The sequence below is a fragment of the Tarenaya hassleriana genome, unplaced genomic scaffold, assembly GCF_000463585.1.
Source record: "Tarenaya hassleriana unplaced genomic scaffold, ASM46358v1 Cleome38, whole genome shotgun sequence".
Classification (NCBI taxonomy): Eukaryota; Viridiplantae; Streptophyta; class Magnoliopsida; order Brassicales; family Cleomaceae; genus Tarenaya; species Tarenaya hassleriana.
Window position 1 is genome coordinate 437,225 of NW_010966774.1, and position 16,386 is coordinate 453,610.

The window sequence follows — 16,386 nt, forward strand, 5'->3', positions numbered from 1 at the left end:
AACAGGCCCTAGATCGATTGAGGTAAGCGTTCTAACGTTTCTACAAGATCATGCATGATAGGTTTTAGGGTTTTATCAAATTTTTGTTTTACATCCGCTGCGCAAACCCTAGAACCGATCTCTTAGGAATAGGATTCGCTCATGAGATACCTGGAAAACCCAACAATCCGGCCTTGTACATAACATGACATACATGATAGATCCTATTGCCGAAACAAATGGGATCCTATCCATACATTCTCGCTCATCACGTGTCTTAAGACACTGAGTCTTGCTGAGAACAACACCATGACACATAGGCAAGAGTCCTCTCTTTGACTCTTGCATTCTGAACCGATTCAGAACTTTATCGATGTATGTACTCTGACTTAGGGCAAGAAGCTTTCGAGATCTATCTCTATAGATCTTGATGCCTATGACATAGACAGCTTCCCCTAAGTCTTTCATAGAGAACTATGTTCCTAGCCAAGACTTAACGTCTTGCAAGGTAGGAACATCGTTTCCTATGAGCAGGATATCATCCACGTATAGCACCAGGAAAACAACCGTGCTCCCACTGGCCTTCTTGTAAAAACATGGCTCATCCTCGTTTTGAGAAAAACCAAACTGTTTGATTGTCTCATCAAATCGAAGATTCCAGCTTCTTGAAGCCTGCTTCAGTCCATAAATGGATCTCTGAAGCTTGCACACTTTCCCCGGACTCTCTGGATCGACAAAACCCTCAGGTTGTATCATATACACATCCTCGAGTAGGTTCTGTTATGGAACGCGGTCTTGACATCCATCTGTCATATCTCATAGTCATAATATGCAGCTATGACAAGCAGAATCCTGATGGATTTAAGCATCACGACGGGCGAGAAAGTTTCATCATAGTCAATACCATGAATTTGCCGAGACCCTTTTGCCACCAATCGCGCCTTATAGGTATGCACGTTGCCATCCATGTCGGTTTTCTTCTTGAAAACCCACTTACATCCTATGGGTTTTACCCCTTTGGATGCATCAACCAAAGTCCATACTTTGTTGTCATACATGGATTGCATCTCAGACTTCATAGCCTCGTGTCATTTCTCAGAGTCGGAACTCGCCATAGCCTCTGGATATGATGTAAGCTCGTCATGTTCCAATAACATGAAATCATCATTACCAGTCATGAGAAATTCATATCTCGTAGGCTCTAGGCGAACTCTCCCTGATCGTCGAGGTTCACAAGTATCAGGCGGAGTCTCAAGTCCCTATGATGCGGGTTGAACATCTTCAACTCGCTCACTCGGTCCAGCGTTTGTCTACAGTTCTCGAATTTCTTCGAGATCTACTCTACTCCCACTAATTTCCTTAGAGACGAACTCTCTTTCCAGGAATTTCCCGTTCCGAGCAATAAACACTTTATTCTCGACTGGATTATAGAAGTAATACCCTTTAGTTTCCTTAGGGTATCCTACAAACAGACACTTGTCCGATTTGGCGGATAGCTTATCAGAAGCTTGACGTTTCACGTAAACGTCACATCTCCAAATCTTCAAGAAAGACAAGCTGGGACGCTTCCCAGTCCATATCACATATGGAGTCTTCTGAACCGTTTCCGTTGGACTCATGTTCAGTATGAAAGCAGCAGTTTCTAAGGCGTAACCCCAGAAAGACTTTGGAAGATCAGCCTGACTCATCATAGACCGTAACATATCTAATAAGGTGCGGTTCCTCCGTTCAGACACGCCATTCCACTGTGGCGTTCTAGGAGGGGTCAACTGTGAAACAATTCCACAGCCTACCAGATAGTCAGTGAACTCTTGGTTCATATATTCGCTACCGCGATCCGATCGCAACGACTTAATAGTCTTGCCAAGCTGGTTTTGTACTTTGTTTCTGAAAGCCTTGAACATTTCAAGCGTTTCAGATTTATGTCTCATCAAATAGACATAACCAAATCTACTGAAATCATCAGTAAATGTGACGAAATACAAATAACCTCCTCTAGCGGGTAAGCTCATGGGCCCACATACATCACTATGTATTAGGTCCAATAACTCCAACACCCGTTCTCCTTTTCCACTAAAAGGAGACTTTGCCATTTTACCCATCAGACAAGATTCGCACCCTTCAATCGATTCATAATCGAAAGTATCCAGAAATCCTTCGGAGAGGAGTTTCTGTATGCGTTTCTCGTTGATGTGGCCCAAACGACAATGCCAGAGATAGGTCGGGTTTAAGTTGTTCGGCTTAAACCTCTTCGCATTTACGTTATATACGGACATGGAATCAGAAGGTTGATCGTTCAAGACATATAATCCATTTACAAGGTAACCATTACCATAATAGATATCGTCTTTGAACATCATCGGGTTCTTATTCTCAATAACAAACCGAAAACCATCCAAATCCAAACAGGAAATAGAAATGATGTTTCTGCTTATAGAAGACACAAAGTAACAATTACTTAGTTCTATAACTAGTCCAGACGGTAAAGATAAATCATAAACGCCGACAGCCAATGCAACAACCTTTGCTCCATTCCCGACGCGTAGATCCACTTCACCTCGAGCCAATGTCCTACTTCTTCTGAGACCCTGCACATTTCCACAAATGTGTGAGGCACATCCGATATCCAATACCCAGGATGAAGAAGTGAATACGTTAGCTTCGATAACGTAAATACCTGAAGTAGAAGCTTCAACAAGCTTCTTCTTCTTCAGATCTTCCAGGAAGAGTTTGCAATTTCTTTTCCAACGACCAATTTCATGGCAGAAATGACACTCTCCTTTCTCGGGTTTAGGCTTGGCCTTGTTGGCAACATTTGCCCCACTTGCCTTGCCTTTGCCCTTTTCTTTGGAACGTTTCCGCTTTTTCGAACTCTTCGAAATAACGAGCACGTTCTTTTCAACCTTAAGGCTCGTCTCGACCGTTTTTAGCATCCCATGTAGTTCGGTCAAGGTCTTATCCATACCATGCATATGATAGCTCATGATGAACTGATCATAGCAGTCTGGAAGAGACTGGAGTACAAGGTCAGCAACCAACTCCCTGTCAATCCTCAAGCCATAACGCTCAAGTTCTTCAAGATGACCCTTCATCTTAAGAATATGAGCGCTAACCGATTGCCCTGTCGTCATACGACATGCAAGCAGGTTCTTCAACGTGTTGTATTTCTCAACACGCGCATGCTCTTGGAACATAGTCTTCAACTGCTCGAGCAGATCAAATGCATTGACGCCCTCAAACTGTCGCTGTAGTTCAGGAGACATTGTCCCGAGCATGATGCAAGAGAGCTCCAGGTCGTCGTTCTGATGCTTCAACTAAGCATCACGAACGTCTCTCGCAGCGTTGGCCGGGGGCTCAGCAGGAAGAGCCCCTTCCAGGACGTACATCTTCTTCTCGTTCCTGAGAACAATTCTCAATGTCCGATACCAGTCCAAGAAGTTCGTCCCAGTCAGCTTATCCTTCTCAAGGATAGATCGCAATGACACGGTTGATACACTACCACCTGTCGTCATGTCCTACAGAGATAAACAGAACAACACAATATGCAATATCCATTAGTACAATACTAATTATAGTGAAAACTATTACGGATGACATGATGCAAATATGAGATAAATTCCCACTAAGAAAAATAACCCTCTAGTAATTTTCTTAGCAGGCTAAGATCCATATTTCACATAGACTTGAGTCAGCTTTGGCATGACGCTCAAGACTATGCTATTTAGGTAGACATCCAATGTCAATCACATCCAATGTGACTCTTAGATCGTTTATGGGAAAACAGTATCATTATACTATTGCATATTTCTAGTCCCATCTATACCGTTAGGTCCAAGTCCAACTTATATCATTATACTACCGCATAATTCTAGTCCCATCTATACCGTTAGGTTCAAGTCCAACTTGATAACCTAACTCAAGCGAAACCATTTTCGAGCATATGAGAATCACCATTTCTCCATCTTGTCTCACAAAGATTGTCCGGTATACTCAGCTTTGGCATGACCCATACACAGACGATCGAAGTCTTGACAAGTGCTCGAAATATGGGCAGTATAAGCTTGAAATTATAACGAGGGTTTTTATCGTTATCAAGAAGCAGCTTATTACTTTCGAGAAATGATAAGCACAATTTCTCAATTCTTGTCTCACTTAAATAATCCGGTATGCACAGCTTTGGTCTCCCATACACGAATTACCAAGGTCTTGGCAAGAACTCTACTTGTAATAGCTCTATTCTCAATTGATCAAAATATAACAATTATATTTTGATCCGACTCTATTACTTAGCCCGAATAGACCGTCTATTCAGCTTAGTAAACTAAGTTCCGAAACTCCCACTCAATCAAGTAACTCTTATACTTTATTAAGTTTTATGCACTTAATCTATGTAGACCCTCTACAAAATTAAGCCATAAACCAAAACCAATCATAATTAACTCAGTCAAGTAACCATTACTTAACCGAATCGAACTCAGAAAACGCGAAAAATCCGAAAAATAGGTGGTTGGGCCAGGGCTGACCAAATTCTGGTCCACCAGACCAAACCACAACGTGCCTCGGAGTCAGTTCGGACCAGAGAAGAAAACGGGCGGAGTCAGCCGGGTTGGTCCAGGGCTGACCAACATTTGGTCCGCTGGACCAAACCCAAGACTCAGCTACTTCTCACGCACGAACCAGGCTCGGTACGCGCGGACTGAGGTCGTTGGTCCGGGGCTGACCAATTTTTGGTCAGCCGGACCAGACACCTTCAGTCCGCGGCTCGCACTCTCGGACCAACACTTGGTCCGACTGATCTTCTACGTTTGGTCCGGGGCTGACCAACTTTTGGTCGGCCGGACCAAACGTGTAGAATCAGTTCTCGGACCAAGAAAATCTCGCCTAACCAAACCAAAGTCTGGTCCGTCGGACCAACATTTTGGTCCGCTGGACCAAGACTGTTTTCTTTTTGGTCCGAGCTTTTTCCTCTAGTCCGTCGAACTGATCTGTGCAAGCCTGAACCTATGGTCCGGCACTGACCAACTTTTGGTTCGCCGGACCACGGGATTCTGGGTAGGAAAATCAGATGAGATTTTCAATCTTGATCTGATTTTTTGCTCATTTCGAATCCATTTTTCGTTCCGTTTTCTCGAGTTAATTCATGCTTCAAGCCTCCATATATCTAAGTCTTATTACATAATTTAATCTACCATAGAATCAATCATATAACTGATTTAAACTAAGATCAAAACCAAGGAAAAACAAAGTTTGAATAATTTTCAAACTTGCTCAAGAGTGATCGTTCTTCATCGAAACGAAGAACCGAGCTCTGATACCACTGCTGGGTCACACGGGATCCTAGACCGCCGGTTCAAAACCGTGCTAGGATCTGATCCGCGGGCTTACGCAGCGGAATTGGCGTTCAAAACTTCTTTGAACCGCCCACGCACCAATCTTTCGATGAAGAACTTTCTTGAACCGAAAAACAAACCTTTTGATTGTGGTTAGATGATCACAGCCTAGGTGTTGAATGAGCCAACACCCTCTTGAGCAGTCCACACCCTTGGGATGGTTTCCAACACTTGGAAACTTGCTTGCTAGAGCTTGAAGAGATCAAATCTCTTGTTTTGGATCCAAGAACACTCTCTTGAACTTGGGAGAGTTTCTCCAGATCAACCTTAGCTTTTCTGAAGGCCAAGGGACGAGATAATAATGAGCATAATGTTCCCCACCTGTTTCCCATGCGAGAAAAGGCGAGAAAAAGGCAATTTGGAGTTTCTGACACTTGGTTCGCCAGACCAACACTTGGTATGCCGGACCAGGCGTGTAAAAACTCGCAAAATTGATAAGTCAGAGGCTTGGTCCGGAGCTCACCAACTCTTGGTCAGCCGGACCAAGCTCAGAGACTTGCCGACAGTCTGAAAAACTCGCGATCTGGCGGACCAGAATCTCGGTCCGCCGGACCAGACTACTCCGGACCGTGCCCTTAGTCCGACTGACCATTTGGTCCGGCGGACCCTGAAATCGAGAAGTCCGCTAAGCGCAATCGAAAGAAGAAACGACAGCAAAGAAAGAAGAAAGATGGAGGAACATGCTATAGTTGCTGAGAACAACTATGACACTTATGGGACATACCTTCAGCCCAAGTACATTCAGCAACTCTCATGCATTCGCTGGCCTGACATCGACCGTAACAATTTTGAGTTTCAACCGGCATTCATCAATATGTTGAGCTCATCGGCTTTCAGGGGCAGACCTAATGTAGACCCGATCCCTCACTTGACTCGATTCAAGCTACTATGTCAATCGGTGAGTACAGTCTGCGGAGTTACCGATGAGTCTCTCATGCTCATGGCTTTTCCATTCTTCTTAACGGATACTGCTCTGGAATGGCTCTACACACTACCTCCAGATTCCATATTCTCATGGGAACAGTGCAAGAAAAGTTCATGCAGCGGTTCTTCCCCGCTAGCAAGACCTAGCTCGCGAAACAACATATTAACTCATTTTTGCAGGAACCTGATGAATCCTTACGTGAAGCTTGGGATCGCTTTCAAGGATACCAGAGAACATGTCCTCACCATGGATGGGATAAAAGGTACCTTATTTCCACTTTCTTGCAGGGATTAAAGGAGGACACTCGGGTTCTTATTCGAGTAGCATGTGGAGGAAACCTCAACGAAAAGTCCTTCGAATTCATAGAGCAACAAATCAACAAGATGGCTAACGAGTGTGCTCCCTCTCACGAGTTTATCAGAAACGTTAACCTCAAAGACAGTCGTGCAGGTAAGGAAAGTCTATCTGAAATTCAGGCATTACGTGCAGAATTGATTGGCAAAACTTAAAATGCAGGTTGAGAATGCCCATCAGATCTCAAGCTTAGACACATCAGCCAACGGGTACATGATCGGAGATGTCTACTACGTAGATAAGAACCTGTACTCGAATGTGTACAATCCGAGGTGGAAGAATCATCCAAACTTCTCGTACAAGAATTCTTCCGACGTCTGGAATACTCCCCTCGGAAATTTTGGTGGTCCGGCTAATCAGGGTCTTTCTCAAGGATATCAACCTCGAGCTCGAGCCCCCGCAGCATCAAAATCAATCCATTCAACACTTCCCAACACATCTTCAATATCAGCAGAATTACGCTCCGTCTCCGCCTCCATCACAGGTAGATTCTGCCCTCGATCTTAAATCTATGTTTGCACAGCTTATGCAGGGTCAAGAAGCTATTCGCACCGAGATACATAAACATCAACAAGAGACTGACGCCCACTTGAAGCTTGTCGATAACCAGATAGCTCAACTCGCAGCCTCTATACCTTCGCGACCTCAAGGATCACTTCCCGGGAAACCCGAGACAAATTCTAGAGAGCACTGCAATGCAGTGTTCTTGAGAAGCGGGAAGCAACTTGAGTATGTCATCCCCCCTACTCCTGAAAAAGGTGAGTCTTGTTACTCTAAATCTACGATCACCTCTAACATTCCGTCTGCAGATACTCCATTTAAGATGACATGTGAGGAAGAACCAAAGTAGATACCTCCACCTCCCAGACCTCCTCCAGTTCCATTCCCTTCACAACTTGTGCAACAAAAAGAGGCCAGCCAGTTTAAGCACTTCACGAACATGATAAAGAAATTGGAGGTCACAATACCTTTTCATGAGGTAATCACTCAAATGCCCTCTTATGCCAAATTTCTCAAGGATATTCTGGCTAGGAAGAAGACACTAGAGAACGAGGCAGTAGCATTAACCAAAGAGTGCAGTGCCGTTTTTCAACATGATCTGCCCCGTAAGATGGCAGACCCAGGTAGTTTCTCCATTCCTTGCAAACTGGGCAATCTCTTTATTGAACAGGCGTGATGTGATCTAGGAGCAAGCGTAAGCCTAATGCCATTGTCGATCTTCAAGAGACTAGGTGTGGGTGAACTCAAACCCACACAAATGATATTACAGTTGGCAGATAGGTCGACCGAACGGCCTGCAGGTATACTAGAGGATATGCCACTTAAGGTGGGTGATTATTACATACTTGTCGATTTTTTGGTTCTTGACATGGATGCAGATTCAAGCATGCCTATCATTTTAGGGCGTCCCTTTCTCAACACAGCAGATGTCGTCATCCACGTCAGAGCGGGTCGTCTTACTATGTCCATTGGAGACAAGACAATAGAATTCATGCTCAAACAAAATGACAATCCAGACGACAGTGTGAAATCTATTTGTTCAGTTTACAAGCTCAAAACGCCCAAGAACCAGGACCACAAACACAAGGTTAAGAGAGGACCAGATCCAGATAGGACAAAAGGTGTGGAGCAGGTCACTAACTCTTCAGATTTTCGTGAGAACTGGCTCGAATCTCATGCATCACCACCAGATTTTTCTCTACTAGGTATGCCTCATTTCTCAAACTCCTTTCATTGTAGAGATGCTCTTAAACTTCATGATCCAGGTTGGCAGAAGATGGATAATCTTTGCCCGTTAGACCCATCCAGTAGTTGAGAGAGTTGGGTCAAGCTAACGACCTTAAACAAGCGCTCCCGGGAGACAACCCGAGTTTGTAGGTTAGTTTTTCTTTTCTTTCTTTTTCTTTTTGCATCAGATATCGGTTTGTGTCTCTTATCACCAGGTTGAGTTCTAATGAGGAGCTACCGAGGAGGCGAGGAAGTTAGCTATGCGATTGACGTAGGCAGACTTAAGTGCCAGTGAACGAACATCACGAGCTAAGTATTCTTTTTCCTTCTTGATTTTCTTCTCTTTTGACTCATTTTATTGGTCGCCTCTACTAGACGAGATTTGACACCGAGGACAGTGTCCAGTTCAAGTCTGGGGGAGGATTCGTCTAACGCCAAACCATATCTATTTAGAGTAGTGTTGCATGCATTTTTCTCTTATTAGGGTTATGCATTTACATATAACATTTAGGACATATAAGATCACGTGCATAAAACCGTTTTGAGCATTGATGTGATGATCTATGGCATGAGAGAGTATAAACGTCTTGAAAACATTGTGATCCGTTGAACGTGGTTATATTTTGTTGAATTGATTGCTTGACCTTTAGGATTGTCTAAAATAGTTCGTGGGATAGAAATCGTTGCTTGGAACCCATAGGACCGATATTGTCTAGCCGAGTAGAAAGGTTTCTATAGGAACCGTCCCCATGTTTGCTGAAATCGGTAAAGTCTATTATCAAATGCATCCTTATTTCTTTGTGTGTAGAAAAAGATAGTAAGCATCTCGACATTCTGCTGTCATGATCTCGTCAACGAAAATCGTTCGAGGACATGAGTGCATCGATTAGATGCTTCGGGTCTAAGTTGTGGGTCGGGTCATCCAATGAACTAAATCGACAAAAAGAGCGATTATGAACCCTTCATTAACTTCAACATCCTAGGAACCCGAGATGCTAGCAAAAGAAAAAAAATCTAGCTAGATGAAAGAAAAAAAAGAGAAGAAGAAAAAGAATGAATATCAAAAGCGTAGACAAGATACGATTAGGTAGAATGGCGTGATAGGTTCGAGAAACATGCTTGGAGGATGATTGAAGTTCTTGGATGGTTCTGGATCGCGGTATAGATCCCATAACTAGGAAAGACTTTCCTTTAGAGAGGGAGATCATACTAGACAGACTTGGTCATGGTTCACGGGGATCTAGGTCGGATAGAGGTTTCGCTCTCGATTATCATTTTGAGTTATGTCATTGTCTTGGCCTCCTTTCAGACCGCTTTTCATGGAGTATTTGCTCGAGGACGAGCAAAGGTTTAAGTCTGGGGGAGTTTGATAACATGTATTTTGGTGATATTTTGGTATAAGATGTCTAGTGCATTTTACTCAGTTTTGCATATTTATAGACATTCTATATCACATTTGGTCTCGATATTGTTTGGTTGTATTCTTTGGTGTCAAAACAGGTAATTCATGCATAAAAGAGAGCAAAAGGAGTGGAAAACATGCACTACGGAACATCACAGACGAAACGGGAACATTTGGAGTTGTTCAGGGAAAAACATGAAGCCTAAAAAATCAGATATTGCTAGTCCAATAACTTCTATTCTACAAGTCCAAATTATGCGTTTTCTACGTCATTGGAAAGCTCTCTTCAATATCTACGCATAGACATCAAGATCCCACAAAATCCGACATTGGAGCAGAAAGTTATGAGCAAATCTGTCAAGTATGTTTGAGTTGAAAACGTCTTCTATTTATTTGTTTGGCAGGTAGGCTTCTTCTTTTGCTGAAAACGGAAGTTCGGATGTAAAATACAGAGTTTTCCCGTAATGCAACACGACCGTGTCGAATGCAACACGGTCCGTGTCAATTCTCTGTTAAAAATCTGCACTTTAGACATGGGTTGAACACGGACAAGTTTGAATCAACACGGCCGTGTCGAATGATGACACGGTCCGAGCCAATTCTCTGAGCAAAACTTCACTTTTTCAGCATGAATACGACACGACCGTGTCGAATGGAACACGGTCCATGTCAATTCTTTCAACTCGAATATACTTGGTAGATTTTCTCATAACTTTCTGCTCCAATGTCGGATTTGCACGATCTTGGTGTCTATGCGTATTATTGAAGAGAGCTTTCTAATGATATAGAGAACGCATGATTTGGACTTGTAGAGTGAAAGTTATTAGACTTGCAAGATATAACTTTTTAGGCTTCATGTTTTTTCCCGGAACAACCCGAAATGTTCCCGTTTCGTCTGTAATATTTCGTAGTCCATGTTTTCCATCCATTTTGCTCTCTTTTATGCATGAATACATATTTTGACACCAAAGAAAGCAACCAAGCAATATCGAGACCAAATGTGCTCTAGAATGCCTATAAATATGCAAAACCGAGTAAAATGCACTAGACATCCTATACCAAAATATAACCAAAATACATTTTATCAGATACCAGTCCAAGAAGTTCGTCCCAGTCAACTTATCCTTCTCAAGGATAGATCGCATCGTCAAACTCGGTACACTATCGGTCGACGCCATGTCCTACAGAAAAAGACGAAGCACAACGAACAAAAACAAAATGCAGATTCTATCAATGATCTACTACCAGCTAGTCTATCATCAATCAATGACAACATAGATGCATATGCAGCTATACTCCCATAAAGAAAAATAACCCTACAATAGTTTTCTATATGGGACTAAGATCTATATTTCACATAAGAAGGTGTTGTTACACTCATCCTCATGCTATTTAGGTAGACATCTAATGTCAATCATATCCAATATGACTCTTAGATCCTTTATGACACTATGATATCAAATATCATTGCATACTCGTCTCATCTATACCGTTAACTCTCAAGTCAAACTCGACAACTTAACCTAAGATAAACCATATTCAAGATGTGGGAACAACGATTTTCCACCCTGCCTCACAAAGATAATCCGACACGCTCAGCTTTGGCATGACCCGTGTTATGGATGATCGATGCCTTGACAAGTGCTCTAGTAATGGAAGGTACACGCTTAACATTACATAAAAGGGATTTTTAAAACCACACTTAGATCTAGCATCTACTTTCAAGATATAAGAACCACCATTTCTCCATCTTGCCTCATCAAGATAGCACGGCACAGCCAGCTTTGGCATGGGCCATGACACGTACGATCGAGGTCTTGACAAGTGCTTTACTCGTAGAGATCCTAGATCTAACCGGTTTCCGTGCAACGATGGTACGAATCAAATCAAGTATCAACCATTGTTCCTTGATCAGATGTATTACATAATCCGAATAGACCATCCATTCGATTATGTAATCCCAACCCCGAAGCTCCCGCTCAATCAAGCATATCTAATATCTTGATTAAGTTACATGCATTCATTCACTATGGACCATCCAAACGAATGAATCATGTTATTCTGGACCACTATTGATCGGATTAAGCAACTATTGCTCAAACCAGATCCTGAAACAAAGAACCAAAAATTTTGGTCTAACCTCGGTACGTGGACCGATCGGTCCAACCGACACACGAAACCCTAGACCGATCGGTCCAGAAGACCAGACCGATCCGTCCAAGCAAAAAACATGATCAAATCTCATTTTCGTCGTTTGCCCCGTTTGAGAACCGAATTCGACACGGTTTTTTCGCCTACGAACTCAGAATTCGAACCTCTTGCATACTATGCAACAAAGAACATGTAATCTACTCTAGATCTACAAACACTTCATGCATAGCATCCAAAAGAAAACACGGATTCAAACGATTCAAATTCTATAACGTGCGTGATCAGGTTCTAACAAAATCATACAGAGCAACCAGGCTCTGATACCACTGTTGGGATTCCTGGGATCTCTACAGCGAATCTAATCCTAAGAAATCGGTTCTAGGGTTTGCGCAGCGGATGTAAAACAAAATTTTTTTATGAAACCCTAAAACCTAGCATGCATGATCTTGTAGAAACGTTAGAACGCTTACCTCAATCGATCCGGGACTTGTATCAATCGAAGAGTTCATCCGATCACAAAGGCAAGAAGAATACCTCGCCCTCTACACGTATCCACACGGCGGAAAGAATTCCAACGGTTGGAACTCGTATGCTAGGACTAAAGAGCACGTTCTTCTTTGCGCGAGGATTTTAGGGATCTTTTTTTTTTTGTTTTTCCACTCTCAAAACCTCTCAAAAGGGTCTGAAAGTCATGCTAATGAGCTTAGGAGGCGTTCCCCAAAGTTTCTTACTCTTAAAACCCTAATTTGGGCGAGAAGGCAACCTCGATGTCTGGACTGATTGGTCTGGAGCTTTTGCCTGTGGACCGATCGGTCTGGAACATTTTCCGGACCGAGCAACATTTGCACGTTACCTCTGGACTGATCGGTCTACGTCTGGACCTCGGTCTAGGCTTGCTGGACCGATCGGTTCAGACCTTCTGGATCGAACGGTCTGGCCTCTGCTCCACCGGAAAATTCTCGTCTTTCCTTGCGCGTGTGTGACCCTGTAGACTCATCCGATATAGCAGTATAACCCGAAATCTCCATTTCGATTATAAAGTCATAGGCGGTCTCTAGCAAGACACTATGACTACCTATCTCGAATAAAGTTTGTTCGTGATCTTACGAACGTTGGTAATAATTATGGTTGATGATCCTTTTGTAACATGATATCATAAGTCGAACATAAGGCATGGAGAAGCCACCCAAGATGTGGGAACAACGATTTTCCACCCTGCCTCACAAAGATAATCCGACACGCTCAGCTTTGGCATGACCCGTGTTATGGATGATCGATGCCTTGACAAGTGCTCTAGTAATGGAAGGTACACGCTTAACATTACATAAAAGGGATTTTTAAAACCACACTTAGATCTAGCATCTACTTTCAAGATATAAGAACCACCATTTCTCCATCTTGCCTCATCAAGATAGCACGGCACAGCCAGCTTTGGCATGGGCCATGACACGTACGATCGAGGTCTTGACAAGTGCTTTACTCGTAGAGATCCTAGATCTAACCGGTTTCCGTGCAACGATGGTACGAATCAAATCAAGTATCAACCATTGTTCCTTGATCAGATGTATTACATAATCCGAATAGACCATCCATTCGATTATGTAATCCCAACCCCGAAGCTCCCGCTCAATCAAGCATATCTAATATCTTGATTAAGTTACATGCATTCATTCACTATGGACCATCCAAACGAATGAATCATGTTATTCTGGACCACTATTGATCGGATTAAGCAACTATTGCTCAAACCAGATCCTGAAACAAAGAACCAAAAATTTTGGTCTAACCTCGGTACGTGGACCGATCGGTCCAACCGACACACGAAACCCTAGACCGATCGGTCCAGAAGACCAGACCGATCCGTCCAAGCAAAAAACATGATCAAATCTCATTTTCGTCGTTTGCCCCGTTTGAGAACCGAATTCGACACGGTTTTTTCGCCTACGAACTCAGAATTCGAACCTCTTGCATACTATGCAACAAAGAACATGTAATCTACTCTAGATCTACAAACACTTCATGCATAGCATCCAAAAGAAAACACGGATTCAAACGATTCAAATTCTATAACGTGCGTGATCAGGTTCTAACAAAATCATACAGAGCAACCAGGCTCTGATACCACTGTTGGGATTCCTGGGATCTCTACAGCGAATCTAATCCTAAGAAATCGGTTCTAGGGTTTGCGCAGCGGATGTAAAACAAAATTTTTTTATGAAACCCTAAAACCTAGCATGCATGATCTTGTAGAAACGTTAGAACGCTTACCTCAATCGATCCGGGACTTGTATCAATCGAAGAGTTCATCCGATCACAAAGGCAAGAAGAATACCTCGCCCTCTACACGTATCCACACGGCGGAAAGAATTCCAACGGTTGGAACTCGTATGCTAGGACTAAAGAGCACGTTCTTCTTTGCGCGAGGATTTTAGGGATCTTTTTTTTTTTGTTTTTCCACTCTCAAAACCTCTCAAAAGGGTCTGAAAGTCATGCTAATGAGCTTAGGAGGCGTTCCCCAAAGTTTCTTACTCTTAAAACCCTAATTTGGGCGAGAAGGCAACCTCGATGTCTGGACTGATTGGTCTGGAGCTTTTGCCTGTGGACCGATCGGTCTGGAACATTTTCCGGACCGAGCAACATTTGCACGTTACCTCTGGACTGATCGGTCTACGTCTGGACCTCGGTCTAGGCTTGCTGGACCGATCGGTTCAGACCTTCTGGATCGAACGGTCTGGCCTCTGCTCCACCGGAAAATTCTCGTCTTTCCTTGCGCGTGTGTGACCCTGTAGACTCATCCGATATAGCAGTATAACCCGAAATCTCCATTTCGATTATAAAGTCATAGGCGGTCTCTAGCAAGACACTATGACTACCTATCTCGAATAAAGTTTGTTCGTGATCTTACGAACGTTGGTAATAATTATGGTTGATGATCCTTTTGTAACATGATATCATAAGTCGAACATAAGGCATGGAGAAGCCACCTTATCTGATTCGACTGTTTATTCATTCACTGAGTTCGACTGTACGAGATAGACGACGTTCGTCTATAGTGTGGCCACACATTCCTACAGTCTCGCTTACACGAGGGGCCTAACGATATCTCTCTCTTTTACGAGAGGTACAAATCCCATCTTGACTATATACAATCCAGCACATGATTCATGTCGTACCTGATATACGCCTTTATAGTCCTCCTATTACGCATGACGTTTGATGTATTCAAAGTACGCAACTCCTCATGTTGGATTCCATAGATATCTCAGGTCATAGGATCCAATCATAGAACCGTCATATGAGATTCAAGTCATGACGCTAGTCCATGTGACAATCTCATGCGGGTCAATCATTGCGTTCTCCAACGAATACCTATGATTGTGATCGTATCCAATACCTATGATCATCACTATGATCATCAATCACACATCATACTAGTCTTAGTATATCATTGTTCCCACAATGATATATGACTAGGGAGTTTAGTATTGTTCATAACAATACATGAATTTCATAACATATTAAATATGCAAAAAATGTAATGAATCAAACACTCATCCATAAAACCATAGAAAGTGTCAATATATCATATATATCATAAGAAAGCTTGCAAAACAGTACATCATAGAGCACTAAACCAACGTATACCCATGTCATTCTCGAATAATCATCGATGAAGAGTAGAAAATACTTGCTTCCATCAAGCGAAGGTGTTTGCATTGGGTCACATATATCAGAGTGCACTAGCTCCAGCTTTTTCTAAACTCTTGATGAAGATGATGGAAACATGAATCTTAATTGTTTTCCTAACTGGCATGCTTCACACACCTCATTATAGTTTCCAAAGTTAGGGATTTCCTTCGCCATGTTCTTCTATAGTAACTTTTGCATGTATGAGTTATTACTATGCCCGAGTCTTCGGTGCCATAGTTGAGCCATCAAATCTTCTTTAGCCGTGTAGGAAGACTCGCCTTATCTCACAAGCTGCATTGGAAAGTTTTCCTCTGCATTCCTCCCCATAGGATCACGAATCACACAACTACTTTCTTTGGAGTTGAGTTCGTACCCGTTTAGGAGCATTTGAGGAATGCTGAGTAGGTTCTTGTCCAACTTCGGAACATAGAACACATCTTTGATAACTGTTGCACCTTTTTTCGTGTTAACCACGATATCTCTTTTTCCTTCATTCAAGATTATGGCTCCATTCCCTACTCGGATAGGGATCTTGATATCTCGGTCTATCTTCTTGAAGTACCGAATATCTTTGGACATGTGATTTGTGCATCCACTGTCGATTAGCCACATGTCTTTCCCTTGGGCTATCATAGCTTCATCCCGCACCGTAAATAGTTGTTCATTCATGCTCTCTGCCTGTGTGACTTGGGTGTGTTGATTTTGACTCCTACAATCTCGAGCCAAATGTTCTGGCTTTCTGCATGTGTAGCATTCCTTCAACCTCC

The 16,386-nt window shown here is 42.8% G+C and overlaps 1 protein-coding gene across 1 annotated transcript; it reads left to right on the forward strand.

Moving 5' to 3' along the window:
- The first annotated feature begins 6,183 nt into the window (after window positions 1–6,183).
- On the forward strand, window positions 6,184–8,464 carry LOC104822865. The gene is made up of 6 exons (XM_010554227.1): window positions 6,184–6,556; window positions 6,716–6,744; window positions 6,811–6,896; window positions 7,009–7,406; window positions 7,560–7,754; window positions 7,836–8,464. Exons 1-6 carry the CDS (start codon window positions 6,184–6,186, stop codon window positions 8,462–8,464), a joined length of 1,710 nt encoding a protein of 569 aa, XP_010552529.1.
- The last annotated feature ends 7,922 nt before the right edge of the window (window positions 8,465–16,386 follow it).